At 45.0% G+C, this 15,092-nt stretch overlaps 1 protein-coding gene across 1 annotated transcript in view; it reads right to left on the bottom strand.

Annotated features, from left to right (window-relative positions):
• LOC148542031 (ATP-dependent translocase ABCB1-like) overlaps nucleotides 1-15,092 on the bottom strand; it is a 190,343-nt gene that overhangs the window by 101,884 nt on the left and 73,367 nt on the right. The window contains exons 6-7 of the mRNA XM_088473936.1: nucleotides 10,985-11,069; nucleotides 1,689-1,880 (exon numbers count right to left, since the gene is read on the bottom strand). Coding sequence (XP_088330062.1) covers nucleotides 1,689-1,880; nucleotides 10,985-11,069 — 277 coding nt within the window. The remainder of the gene's footprint in view (nucleotides 1-1,688; nucleotides 1,881-10,984; nucleotides 11,070-15,092) is intronic.

Raw genomic sequence — 15,092 nt, 5'->3', positions numbered from 1 at the left:
GTCTATGCGTTCCAGACTTCAGGCTGTAATTGCCTGCAAAGGATTTGCAACAAAGTATTAAAAAGTGAAAGTTAGATTTAGGGTTGTTTAGTTTGTCCCATTACTTTTGGCCCCGTAAAAAAGTGGAAGGCACATATAGAAACCATTGTAATTCCTACACCGTTCACCTGATTTAGATGTAATTGCCCTCAAATTAAATCTGAACGTCTGCAGTTAAAGCACATCTTGTTTGTTTCATTTCAAAGCCATTGTGGTGGTGAATAGAGGCCAAAATATGAAACTTCTGTCAATTTCCCAATATTTATGGACCTGACTGTATTTTTGTTAGTCACTACACATATAGAGGCATATTCAACTATGGGCGTGATTTTGAAAAACCCCATGGCGCAGGGTTTTATCCATTTGCCCGGGGAGAAAATTGAGCTGTGTTAATTTGCTTGGACTTGCTACCAGAACAGCCAGGTACAGGGATAGACGAGCAGGAGTTGGGTGACCTCCTGTTGGGCAGCTCCTCGTGCTGTATGGGCTACATAACTTAGTTACTGCTGCATGTCAGGTAGGAGAAGTGAGAATAATGTAAAGTGAAATGAAGACTAGTAGCATGATGAGGGTGGCAAAAGAGCAGTAACAGGGCTTAACTAACAGCACGCTGTGCCAGCCCCGACCCCTTTGCACATGACATCACGTATAGGGACAGGGCTACCAGCACCCTTCAAGACACTCAGGGCAGCTGTACACATTGCAGGGTGCCTGTCTGTAGAGTTAAAAGGGTACTAAGGGTGGCAATGTTGCAGCGGTACTGGCTGCAAACTCTGTTAGCAATAATCAAGGGCTGTGGGGCAAAGACGGTACCACCCACAGAGCCCTGTGCTCTGTGAGGTGGCACCACTCGCACTCCTCAAGTTACCGCCCTGGGTGGCAAATTTCTGTGCAGCTTACTGCCAGTGGTGTGGCCCCGCCCCCAGCTCTGCAAGCAGTGTCTGACTATACAGAAGTAAGGCTGAGCTGTTGTTGCCTCATCTCTCGTCTCCCTGCAGTCCCAGATATCTCCACAAAGCTGGTGAGTGTCAACTATAAAACTGTTTACAATATACAAAGAAGATGTTAATAAGTTATAAATATCTTCTCTCTATTATTCTAATCATTTTTATATCAAATCTCAGGAGTATGACAGGTTAGGCTCTGCCTACCTTAGCTGCACGTTCCTGCATAGGGCAGGGAGCTGGATGCAGCACAGCAGTGGCACGGAGACCTACACACTGATCATCTCTGCCTACAATCTACATTTTCAGTCATGCAAACAGTGAGTAGGCCTGATTTAAAATTTTGCCAAAAAGTTTTTTATTCAATTCAATACCACGGGTATCAGGAGTCCGCAAACCTGCGGTAATGAAAATTGATTCAGATGTCCGTTGTAATTTTTACTGCAAAATTCACGCGCCCAATTGATTATGCCTCCTAGAGTTCCTGTACCCAGGAGTAATCTACTTTGCTCTTTAATACTTCAATGTCACTGGTCTCGGTAAATTGATGCATAATCATGAATATTATATTAGTTTACAGGGCGGCCTCTGACAGTTCCACATGTGATGTCACACACAAAGTAGGGGACTGCATGAGATGTGCCATAGCCACTTTAATTACAGTATCTTTCAGTTGATTGCTCTACCAATATTAGAATGTCTTACTCTGTCAGTCTGGTGTTCAGTGTCCCAATCTGATTTGCATCAAACCAAGCCATTTCCTGATGAAGGACGGCTTTGAAAAACCTCTGGCGGATCCTGTGAGTCTGTCTCGCAGCGGATAACAAAAAAGTCCAAACTTGGAAAAAACTCAGTATGAAGACACCAAAACCAATCCCAACGTAGTAGTATGAATATCTATGGAAAACAGAATATAATAGATTATGCAGACTTTCAATAAAAGGTATGCAGTCAAAACGTCAACATGTGCATGGCGACAAGAAGAAAGAATGTCTCTTTGTTGGCACACTAGAAAAATCATATTAAAATATAACTTTTATTAATTTCAGTAAAAAAATATGCCTCTCCAGTGTAATATTAAAAGCAATTGAGAAAAGAAAACATTTTTTTACATTTTTTATGAATAAAGAAATTAAAAAAATAAATAAAATCAACCTCGCTCTCCAACGTGTTGTTTCCTTATCTGGTTTTAGTATGCCCTTGTTATACTATGTATCCACTGTAAGGAGAATTTCACTTAATGTTACAATCCCCGTATGGAAATATACAGGGGCATATTCAATTCCAAGCGAAAAGTCCCATACCGTTCGCATGCAGGTCTTTTCGCCCACTTCACTGGTTTTCAATGCGGGAAAAGTATTGCGCACGTGCCCGCTTTTACCCGTATTCAATTAGAAATCTGCGAAAACGGGAGCCGGCAAAACTGTAACATGCGAAACATACTGTCAGATTTGGGGAAATCAGCCTGACAACCCCAAAAAAGATGCACTGACATTGTGAAATCACTCAAGATACCCCCAAATAGCCCTGCTGAAGGTATTTGGGGTACTGAAATGATCTCAATAGGTGCTATTTAGCGTGTTTGCAGAAGTGGTGAAGAATAGCATTTAGAAGGTTTTTTTGTTGAAAATAACTAGTCCCAGCAAATTTGGGGTACCTGAAAATGGGTGCAAGCACATTTTTAAGTTGCTAAAGTGAACTTTTAAAAATTGTTAAAAATCCACCTGCCGCAACCATCTGCAAACTTAAAAAGACCTGGGGCATACTTGGGGACTCCTCTGGAGTCTATTTAGCTAGTTTTTAATTTTGTCCCTCAACTTTGAAATTTTTCAACCCCAAAACTAAAGTACTTTTTTGGGGTGATCTAAAGACTTCTCTAAACTTGTTTTGATGCAGTTTACCTTTGGGGGACTGTCCCAAGGGTGCAGGGGGTTCCCGCTGCTTTGCACCCCGAAACACCAATTCTGCACTTTTTTCAACACCTATTCATAGGCGAAATTTTTTCACAGGTCCCATTGCATTGACTTTCCGCATTGGCGAAAAGTATTTGGGATTGAATACGGAGGAAACTTTTCGCATGGCAAAATGACATCACTCGCGATACTTTTCCACAGAAACTGACTTATTGCGGCTAATTGAATACGGCCGTGTCACTTTGAAAGTAGATGGTTCATGTATTTTCAGAGACAGCAGTTTAAATGAATTCTTAGTGTCCCTCAAATATTGGGTCATTCACACACTTCCAGACACTGCAGTTGCTGCACAAAGAATTACTGCTGCATCTCTGCTATTCAGGACTCACCAGTTTTTTCCAGATTCTACAGTTTTTCCTGTTTCACAAATATTAGAGTATTATCATTATAGGGAATAACAACTACATTCAATAGTTATCACATAGAATTAATTGGTAGCGAGGAAACACCGACGTACGTTTCACTGTACTGAGTTTTTTCAAGGCAACCAGATTGTACAGCCTGACACTGCTTTATTGATCCCTGACATCCAATCATATCATTCCCTTCCTATTACATGACCCGCTGGACCAATAACAACAGACTTTTCAGGTGACCTATCACCACGCTGCCTGTTGTCCATGTGACCGCTGGGCTAATTCTTTCTATAGGCACGTCGCTGTCACCTATCCATGTGATCAGCAGAACCAATGGCAGATATGCATGTCATTCAGCTGACAGTTTGTTTATATTCACGATCTCCATTTCTCTGCAGTGTAATCTCTTAGCCAATCGTCTTCAGGGGTGTGTATTTCGAAGTGATTTAATTAGCATATGTAAACATAATCAGATATATGTTTTAAACTGAAATTTGAATGCAGTAATCATATTAGAATGGAATTGTTCCTTAAGGTATTAATGGATTCTTAATAAATAAACCTTAGTAATAGGTATAATAAGGTCATATATGCCCCATCACCTTTAATTATATAAATATATGTAAATTCATCAACATGTCAACATTCACAGTGTTAAAATGACATTCTGTACATTCTGTACATGGCGCCATTCTGGATGTCGACATTCACACCATGTCAACATGTGGACAGGTGGACATTCTGAATGTTAACTTAATATACTGTACCACATGCCAATAAGGTACATAAAAATTGTTCATTATCAGTGGAACCGTAGAGCTTTCAAAGCCACCCACTGATTGACCCCAATTTATATTATGAACCATGTACCTCTGTTGCTAGGATTCCAGAATATGACTTTTCCAATCAGATGTTTTGCGTGCTTGAAATCGGAAAACAACTCCAACCCCCACCCCAAAAAAAAAATAGTTTTGACCCCCCCAGCTTGGAACTCGCTATGATCAGTTTTTGAACCTCTTGTTTAAATGATAGAAATACCCTTGTTAACTCTCTTTCTTCTAAGTCCACAGGGAGACAATTGGGTGTAGGTGGTACTCGGAGGAGCGGACACCACCAGCAAAGCTTTTCTGTATCCCAGGATGCTCCGGTCCTTCCCCGTATACCCTGCCCACAGCCTGAAGGCAACTCTGTTTTACTAACAAGCCCAAGGCAGGAGCCGGAGAGGAGAGAAGGAAGACTGGTACACTAAAGAATCACACTCTTACACAGAGAAGAAAACAAGTGACCAAGAGAAGAAACCCATAGAAGCTAGGTACGTCATGGCGGGTGCCCTGTGGACCCTATAGACTTAAAAAAAAGTGAGTTAAGGGCAATTTATAATAACTTTCCTTTTCTTATTCAGGGTCCATAGGGCTCCACAGGGAAACAATTGGAATATCCCAAAGCAGTTATTCAAGGGCAGGGAGGCTTCTGAGCTGAGAGGAGAACCCAGCGCCTGAAGGAAGCCTAAAAATGGTGTGGTCAGAAGACCACGTGGCTGCTTTGCATAGTTGTTTGGCAGATGCGTCAAGGCAGGCTGCCCACGAGGGACCCACTGAGTCAGTAAAATGAGCAGATATTGTAGCTGGCACAGGAAGGCCAGTTTGCGTGTAAGCCTGTGAGATAGTCATGCAAAGCCATCTGGTCAGAGTCTGTTTGTTAGCTGGCCATCCCTTCTTATGGAGTCCATATAGGATAAAGAAGGAGTCTGATTTCCTGATGGAACTAGTATGGTCCACATAGATCTTCAGAGCACAGACCACATCCAATGAGGCCTCACCTGCTGAGAGGTCTGGTGATTGAAAGGCCAGAACCACAATTTCCTCATTAAGGTGGAAACGAGAGACCACCTTGGGAAGGAAGTCAGGGCGCATTCGAAGAACTGCTCTGTCTGGATAGAAGATTAGAAATGGGGAGCGACAGGAAATAGCCCCTATATCCAATACCCTATGGGCAGATGCTATAGCCAAAAGAAACAGAGGGGTCGATTCAGACCCAGACGCTAAGCCGCAGATGCATGCTATGGGCGACTGACGCCTGTATGCGCATGCATATGCATCGCAGGGTGCGTGCGCAAACCAGTCACTGCTGTATACAGACTGAACGCTATTTTGAGTTTGTGGGTGGTAACAGGGGAAGGTGCTTGTGAACGGGGGAGTGGTGCTGCGAACGAAGGCGTGTCTGGGCGTCAAAACAGAGTTTTATGGGTGTGCATAATTAGCATGGATGCGTCATTGTACACGTCACTTGGTTGTATTTCAGCCTGCAGTGATCGCAGTGCTTGCGGTGGTGTAGGGTCTACCTCATGCACTGCATGTAGCTCCGATGGCACTCGATGGTTCTGATTAATCATACACTGCCTGGAGATGACTTTTGCTAAGAAAGAAAAGTGGGTGTCTTTATAACTGCGTGCTCTCACTCTGCCATCGCTTTCTAAAACATAGAGGGCGCCCTTACACCAGACAGTGCGATCACGGAATTTGCATACCCAGCCCCTTTTGACAGCGAGAGAGCGCAGCTTAGCGTCCTGCACTGGAATCATATGGACAGAGTAGAAACGTGCACTTTAAAAGAGTCCAAGATCCAATCCAGCTTGAAGGAAGGCAAGGATCCTAAAGACTTGTAAATGTAGAAAGAGAACCAGCGCTCACCCAGGAAGGAAGGGTAGAAAGGGGAGATGGGGTAAAAATAATACAAATACTGAGTACAGCTAAGATAGTAGTATATTTTATTGAATTATTAAGATATTTAGTCTAAGGTAATGCAATTGGTGCATGTGTGTGTCAATATACACAATAAAAGCAATAATCTTAGATGAAAAGGACCTAATACCGGTATACAACATATAGACAAAAAACAGACAAAACAATAAAAGTGTTTCAAATTAGAGTGGACTTATCCAATGATTTAAAATACTGAGTCAGTGGACAGTTCCACAAGTCTCCTTGCTTAACAGCAACTTTGCACAGTGAGGAGCGGAACTGCTTAAACTCCTTTGCAGACTAGCGGTGCTTTAAATCAAAACCTCCACAAATAAGAAGTGGCAGTGATCCGTTTCATACAAGCAGGTTATCAGTCTGTAAATGGATTATCCTCCTTTATAATCTTGCAATACTTATGGCAGTACCCCACATGTAAGAAGTCTTTCAAAAGAAATGACAGTACTCCGATTTGTGGGCAGGTGTGCAGTTTGAATAAACAAAAGACTGTTCTATCCGTTGGTCTGCATTGCAGAGTGAATAGACACTCGGCGACTGTGAAGTAATCTGCACACTCAGTGCTGTAGTGCTGAGAATTTGTCTGCTGTCAGGAATATTCTCTGAGCCTGAGAGTCCAGGAAGGCTCCCATATGTACCATTCTTTGAGAAGGGATCAGGGAAGACTTTTTCGAGTTAATCAGCCAACCGTGCATTTGTAGGAAGGGATCAGGGAAGAACTTGTAGATGGCGATAAATAATTTCTTGGGAGCTTGTTAAGAGCAAGAGATCATACAAGTATGGGAGCAGTCTGATCCCCTGACGATGAAGATATGCCACCATAACTGCCATGATCTTGGTAAAAACCTGAGGAGCTGTAGAAAGCCCAAAAGGCAGTGATTGAATTTGGTAATGTTGCTATAGGACAGCAAACCGGAGATACTGCTGATGAGAGGGTGCATGTCACTGCCAGGGTATTTCAGCATGGCGCTAGGCGGGTGTTACCTGTGAGGTCGTTGTGGCGCGGGCTGTCTGGTGGCGGAGCTGGTGTCTGGCGGGGGGCTTTGGCTGCGCGCGTTGTTGTGCAGCCCTGTTGTCACTCTGCGCTGGTGAGGCCTGGTGGCGTCTCCGTTCCATTTGGCATGGGTGCCGCCATCTTGCCTTCTGGCCATGTGATGTGGCTGGCCAATCCTGGTGAGTCACATGTTCCCTCCGGCCAGTAACAGCACGGCATGGGATATTTAGGAAGGGTCAGTGCCTTCCTTCTTTGCCAGTGCAACGTGTATCTCAGCCTAGCTGAGAGGGAGTTCTCTGTGCTTTCCTGTTCCTGTGAATTCGCTGTCTGCCAGTCTGCCTGTCAGCTCCTAGTTCCCACTGGACTACCCCGCTTCCTCCATCACCCTTGCCCATACCTGAGTGCATGAGCCTGCTGACATCCTGCGCTTCAGTTCACTACCTGCAAACCTGGCTTTATTATTTTCAGTTCACTACCTGCAAACCTGGCTTGATTATTTTCAGTTTCACTACCTGCACACCTGGACAGCTCTAATTGTTTCTACCTGGACATTAACCCTTTTGCTCCCACCACAGAACTCTTGTGCACATTTATATATTCCTGGACTTTTATTTACTGCCACATTATATGTCTACTCAAGCACTTATTAAAAATCCTAGTTTTATTTTCAAATCTGCTTCTGTGATCGCTCCTGCTACCACCCCGGGTCCACAAGCAACCCAGAACAAAACAGTGCATGTAAGTGAGTGTCCTGAATATCCATAGACACCTTAAAGTCCCCAGGCTCCATAGCCAGGATAATAGAGAGTAGGGTTTCCATATGAAACCTGGGCACCCTGATAAACTTATTCAGAGACTTGAGGTTGAGGATAGGCCGATGAGACCCGTTGGGCTTCTAAACCAAGAAAAGGGTAGAATAATAGCCCTTCCCTCGCTGTGATGAGGGGACCAAAATTATTACCCCCGAGATCAGTAAGGACTGAATGGCCTTCTGGATGAGCAGGTCTTGGCTTAGGTCTGATAGAGGTCCTGTGCAAAACAACTGCTGGAGGGCTGCCTTAGGAATGAGAGGGCATATCCATGAGAGACCACTTCTTTTACCCAGGCATCTGAGGTGGTTTGACGCTAAAACTGGGAGAACTAAAGAAGTCGGCCTCCCAGCCTGGGAGAGGCCCACCCCATCAGGCTGAATGCTTGTCCTCAGATTTGGAGGGTGGACGTCTAGTAGCCCAGGCCTGTTTGTACCTAGTCTTGGAGGCCTTAGTGGATGCCGACTGCCATGGAAAGGACTGACGTTTAGCTTTTCCCTGGGGATGAAAGGACCGAAAAGATGACATCCAAGGCTTGTAGCAGATGCAGAGGGCAAGAACGCAGTCTTGGAAGCTGCCAAGGTAGTAACAAGTTTATTCAATTCTGGGCCAAACAGGACCTCCCCAGAATAAGGCAAAGACTCCAAAGCCTTTTTAGAGTACAAATCTGCATTCCATGAGGGAAGCCAAACAATATGTCGGGCTGCCACGGAAGTAGCAGGTGCCTTGGAAGCTAGGAGACCAGTATCCAAAGCCACCTATCCTAAGAAGGCTGCATCTCTAATGTGAGATATGTAGGACAGCTGTTCCCTTGAAGCATGAGGGAAATGTATCTTCTAGGGCCTCTGCCCAATTCTCAATAGCTTTTGCCATCCAGGCTGTAGCCCTGGCAGGATGAGTAATAGCTCCTGTAAGAGAGTATATAGACTTCAGGCAAGCTTCATTCCTTCTATCCGTAGTCTCCTTTAAAGAGGTTACAGCATGAATAGGTAAGGTAGCATTCTTAACTAAGCACGTGTCATGTGGGCATCCACTGCAGGGGGAATTTCCATGTTAGTGCAATCAGTAGCTGAAAGAGGGTAAAAGGAAATCAAGCATTTAGGCAGCTGAAACTTTTTACTTGGCATATTCCATGCTTCACCCATAAGATCAGATAGCTGATCAGAGTGAGGAAACTCTGGCAAAACTACCTTCTGTCTTTTAAATAGTGGCTCTTTTGCCTTAGAAGTGGGTTCTGCCTCTTCTATTTGAAGAATAGAGGTTACAGCTCTCACAAGAGCAGGTATATTGAATTTAGAGGGAGCTCCTCCTCTCCCAAGGGGGACTCAGAGTGATGGGTCTGCGTCTTCTGGCTCCCCAGATGATAACTCAGAATCTGATAGCTGGGTGGACTGGAAAGATAACACATCATGCTTAGGGGGTTTACTAGGTAAGGGACTCTCTGTTTGCAGCATTTGTTGAAAGGCTGTAGAAGTAGCCACTAGACTCTGCACTGAGGTAGAAAGCACGTCTACCCATGGGGGAGGCAAAGGACTCACAGGGAGTACCTGCTGTGCCAATACCTGTGAAAAAGATGCCATGGGGACATCCTGAGGAGAGAGTGCAGGGGCTGATGGGCCAGGTGCCGTATAACAAGATGCACATAGACCATCTTGAGTAAGTTCCTCTGAAACTAAGCCTGCGAAACAGGATTTGCAATACACCAGAGTGGGAGCAGCAGGCTGCTTGTTATTCTTGCCTTTGCTAAACAAAGCTGCAGGAATAATGTAGGACACAATCAGGTACAGTGCAGCGAGCAACCCAGATATCACAAATACAGGTAGATGTGAGGTACAATGAACCCCTATACCTCAGTATTCCAGGGTTATAAGGAAAGAAAGGGAAAGGTATAAGCTGACAGTTGAGAAAAAATAAACAGACAGCAGTGCTAGCACAAGTCACATACAATACAGAATATACAATATAACTGCAGTAGGGACTAAATTCAACTACACAGACAGCAGTGGCTGGTAGGAAATAGCGCTGTATAACCTGGCCTTAGCTGTCCCCTGCCAGCGCCTCCGGTCTGTCTCCAGAGACCGGAGGTAAGACTGCGCATAAACGCGAGTCCCCGCAAGCGGGAACCCACCTTACCTGTCCCCTTGAGTCCCGGCTGCAGTCTGGGGTCCGAGAAGCCCTGCTAAGTAGGTCCCCCTGGAACCCTGCCCAGAGTACCTAGCCGAGGGCTGGAGTCGCGTCACCGCACAGGGGTAATGGAGCAGCAGTGCAGATGTCCAGAGGGCTGTCTAGCGCTGCTTGCTCTGAATGAAAAATGAAAATAAATAATAAAATTTAAGCTTGGCTGCTTAACAGCAGCCTCACTGTTCTATCTGTGTTCCAGCTCCTGCCAGACACCAACAAAACTGAGTTGCCTTCAGACTGTGGGCGGGGTAAAGGGGGAAGGACTTGAGCATCCTGGGATACAGAAAAGCTTTGCTGTTGGTGTCCAAACCTCCAAGTGCCAACTACACCTCATTGTCTCCCTGTGGAGCCCTATGGACCCTGAAGAAGAAAGTGCCTTTTATGTGGAACTAAACAACACCCTCAGTAATGTCCCAAAATAAATGCCTGAAAGCTCCATTTCTCAAAACAGATTAAAGTCATGGTTAAAAGAAAACTACTGTACATATTTCTACTGAGTGTGTGTAATGTATGTGAGAGACATGGTTAATTAACCATTTTTGAACATGTACTTTTCACACTCTGTGGCGCTCATTAAGGGGTTTACCAGAGCTGGGAGATTAATTATCCAAACGTCATTTTAGAAACAATAAGTGTTAAAGCATCTGCTGAACCAATGAACTACTGAGATCAGTGAGGCCTGACTATTAGTATTGCTTCATCCAATGGGCTGTGACCAATCAGTGTGATGACAGTTTCACTATAATGCAGATCCTCCAGTGGCCTGTGGGTCATAACATTTATTTTCCATTTATAAAACAGTAAGATGCAAATGCAATAGCTGTACAACAACTGTAAGTAACTCTACCTGCTGAAAAACAGAAAAACAAGTTAAAAAATAACAAACATAAAGGAAAATATTCAACCTTAATAATTTTCCAAAATGTTCTTACCTTGTCATTTCAACTTCTATGTCAAAATGTCCAATGTACTTTGCATTGCATGTCCCATCTGCATTGGTAATGTTTAATGCAGACACTTTATGGAAAGAGATAAAAAGTAAAAACTAAATAAGAACATACGAGTAAAATGATCTTATATAAAGCACCTTCATTGAATTTAATATAATATTTCTGTCATGAAGTATATGCATTCGTTAGCTAGCTGCAGCAAGTAATTATCTATAATAAAGATTTACTCCCCGCCATTTCTATACTGTGCTCTTCTGCTCTATCCTCCCAACAGACATTCAATAAAAATAACATTTATATAATTTCCAGGGCCACACTGTGTGTTGATCCATCTAAGGGTAAGGGGATCTGGTCTAAAGATCTACATTAAAAATGTAGACAATGTCTAGATAGACACCAGATGTTAGACAGTCAATAGGTTGACAGGGTCAAAAGGCAGACACACTAAAGGTTGACAGGTACAAATGGTTGATATGGTCAAAAGGTTGACACAAAAATCATCTACATGTTTTTTTTGTTTTGTTAGGGTTAGGTTTATGATTAGGTACTTACCGGAGGGTTAGGGTCAGTGGCGGATCCAGGGGGGGTGATCAGGGTGATCTCCCCCATAACACAACTGAAAAAAGGATAATTTTTGTCTCCATAAGGGGGCGTGGCCATGCCTCCTGCAATTAGGCCAAGCCCCCTGACCTAGCCGGCTCTCTACAGGGACAAGTGTTACCACGTGTCAAGTGCTCAGGAAGAGGAAGAGCCGAAGAGCCTGAGAAGCAGGCAGCGTACAAGAAAGGACCTGGCTGCCGTGGCTGGAGCAGGAGGAAGCAAAACTGAAAGAAAAAAGGAGCAATCTGGCTGCCGAAATAAAGGTAAATTGGAGGGGGCCGGGGAGTGGGTTGGTTGTTGAGGTTACTCATGGGGCTGGGGGCTAGAATGACAGGGGACTGAAGGGGACACAGGGGTGGAAGTTGGAATGACAGGTGGCTGGAGGGGACACAGAGGGCTGAAGGCTGGAAGGATGAGGGGCTGGAGAGGACAGGAGGCTAGAATGACAGATGGCTGGAGGGGACACAGAGGACTGAAGGCTGGAACGATGAGGGGCTGGAGGGGACACAGGGCTGAAGTCTGGAATGATGAGGGGCTGTAGGGGTCACAGGGCTGAAGGGTGGAATGACAAGGGGTTGGTGGCTGGAATGATGAGGGGCTGGAGGGTACACAGATGACTGGAGGCTGGAATGACAGGGGACTGGAGGGGACATAGAAGGGTGGAAGCTGGAATGATGGGGCTGAAGCGGACACAGAGGGCTGGAAGCTGGAATGACGGGGCTGGAGGGAACACAGGGGGTAGGAGGCTGGACGGGACACGGGGCACATTTCTGGTTGAACTTCTGTTGTATGATGATGACATTGATTTTATTCCTACACAAACAGGAATCTTCCGGACCATTTGCTCTTCAATGTGAATGGCGACTACTGATTGAGGACACTGACCCTCATTCAGAGTCGATCGCTAGATACAAGCGGTCGCTCTGAATGAGGGTGGCCGCTTGTGGTGTAAAGTGCAGCCTCCTGGTCACTAGCTAAGCTGTGGGCAGGAAGCTCCCCACTGACATCATTCCTGATGTCAGTGGGGCCGCCCCCAAATGGCAAGCGTTCCATCAGGAATGCCTCCGTTTGGCTGCCACCTCCCAAATGGGGCGAGCTGTCAATCACCATCGACAGCTCGCCCCCTTTGGTGCGAGACCCGTAGTGATGGAGCGCCCGTCGCTAGTCGGGTCTCGCGCATGCGCACGTCGGAGCCGGCTGCGACATGCGCATGCCCAGGGGGCAAACATCGACACGGTTGAGAGCGCCCAGCACTGGCGACCGGGTCTGAATAAGGCCCACTGTCTGCCCATGGAGGATCAATTTCTTCAGAGGTTCCCCATTGCTGAGAAAACACCATATAGGTAAGGTGAGTTTTTATTTAGTACACACAAAAACAGCATCATTTTTTTTTTAATTTTAAGTGGGGCACCAAAAGGAATTTTTGCCCTGGGCTCTACTTGGTCTAAAACTGGCTCTGATATACACACAAGGTCCCACTCCTACAGGTGACAAAAACCATATTAATGAGGAGTCTGAGGACCCAGGACACACATACCTCACTCCCAGGGCCCCCATTGGGATCCATAATGATGGACGGATCGCCTACGTGGTGGCAAGCACATCCTTGCCACCACTGTACATACAAACATACCACCCACCCACCCCCCCTAAAGCAAGAGTCTAGATCTGCCAATGGTTAGAGTTAGCCACTTACCCCAACTGTTAGGGTTAGGCACTTACCCCGATGGTTAGGGTTAGGCACTTACCCCGATGGTTAGGGTTAGGCACTTACCCCGATGGTTAGGGTTAGGCACCAAGGGGAGGGTTAAGGTTAAGATTAAGGTTAAAAAAAACATCATGTCGATCATATTTGTGTTGACCATTTTCTCAATCTTTTGGCCCTGTCAACCTTTTGACCCTGTCGACCTATTGACTGTCTAACATCAGGGGTCAAATGTAATGGGGTGAGAGTTTAGAAAATGTGATAGTTTAGCAGTAAAACTCTCACTAATACATTGATCAAGTTGTATTTTCAAAAGAGGAAACACCTGGATGAGAGTTTAAATCTTGAGAGTTTTTTGAGTCTGAAAAACATGGAAGTTTGTATGTTCTGTGACTTTATTACATTGGCTGAGTTTACAAATGTGAGAGTTTTCTCTCACATTTTCTAAACTCTTACCCTATTACATTTAGCCCCTGGTGTTTATCTAGACATTGTCTACCTTTTTACTGTAGATCTTTCAATCAACAATCCATCTAAGCATGTCACTTGTGATACTAATGTCTTGTCGGACTTTGGAAAATGTCAAATTTCACTGAACTCGATTATAAAAAATTTTGGGGGAATTTTAAAAACGTTACAAATCTTTACCTGTGCAGTGTGTGTGGTGACAGAATAATGTAGGCACATCCCATGGATCTACCTCTGAGTCAAGTCTTTCTCCACTAGGTACAGTAGGTGTCCTTCACTGCACAATCATGGCTAGTAACTAACAGTAAAAACACATTCAGATAGAAACCCCAGCTTGAACCAACCCGGGACACTGAACACGGGTTGAAGCTGGGGTTTCAGTATTTACCCCTTTTCACACAGTGGATAGACCCGGGTTATTTCCAGGTCATCGCTGATCACACTGACCCTGGGTCTTCAAGTGACCCAGGTCTTCAGACTCTCAGTGGGCGCTTGGAGATTATGTCAACTCCAAGTGCCCACTGTGCTCTCCAATCAGCTACTTTTAGGCATGACCCAGGTCACCGTAACCACGGTCATGCCATCCACACAGCAGGCAACCCCGGACGGACGCGGGAATAACCTTGGTAGCAACGAGGGTCGAAGCCTCAGAGAATTTCATCCTGGGTGACCCTTTCACACAGAAAAAGGACCCAGGTCCTTTTTTTTTCTCTGTCTGAAAGGGGTATTAGAGGTCTATTTAATAAAATAAATAAAGGCTGTTCTGGCACAGTACTTATATAATACCTCTTTTCCACCAAAAACCCAGGTCCAACCTGGGTTTTTGGACATGGTTCCAACCCTGGTCAGACCCAGGTCAAACCCATTTACACTAAACCGTTGATCTGGGTTACTCCCAGGTCAGCCCTGTTCACACTGAACTCAGGTCTGCCCTGCTAAACCTGTTAGGTCATAAAAAATGGGAGGTGAATGCTCCACAACCACCAATCCGCTCATTTTAGGCATGATCCAGGTCAGATAACCCGGGTTGCACCATTTACACTGCATCATTACCTGGGTCCATCCTGGGTCCAACACTGGTAGCTACCTGGGTTGAATTGCTGGGTCACTTGACCCAGGTTATTTTTCAGGGGACCCTTTTACACTGAGCTGCGACCTGGGTAGACCCAGCAAAAACCCAGGTTTTTGCTCTGGTGTAAAAGGGGTATAAGTGAGAGAAGCGAAGCTTTTCTCATTTTTTCGGACAAACATAAGGCCATCTATAGAAAGAAAGACATTATGCCATCTTTAGCATATGCCAAATATGCAGGCAAACTC

This window comes from Taudactylus pleione, unplaced genomic scaffold (genome assembly GCF_031769625.1).
Source record: "Taudactylus pleione unplaced genomic scaffold, aTauple2 ptg000016l, whole genome shotgun sequence".
NCBI classification, from domain to species: Eukaryota; Metazoa; Chordata; class Amphibia; order Anura; family Myobatrachidae; genus Taudactylus; species Taudactylus pleione.
This window is presented reverse-complemented; position numbering and strand designations above follow the sequence as displayed.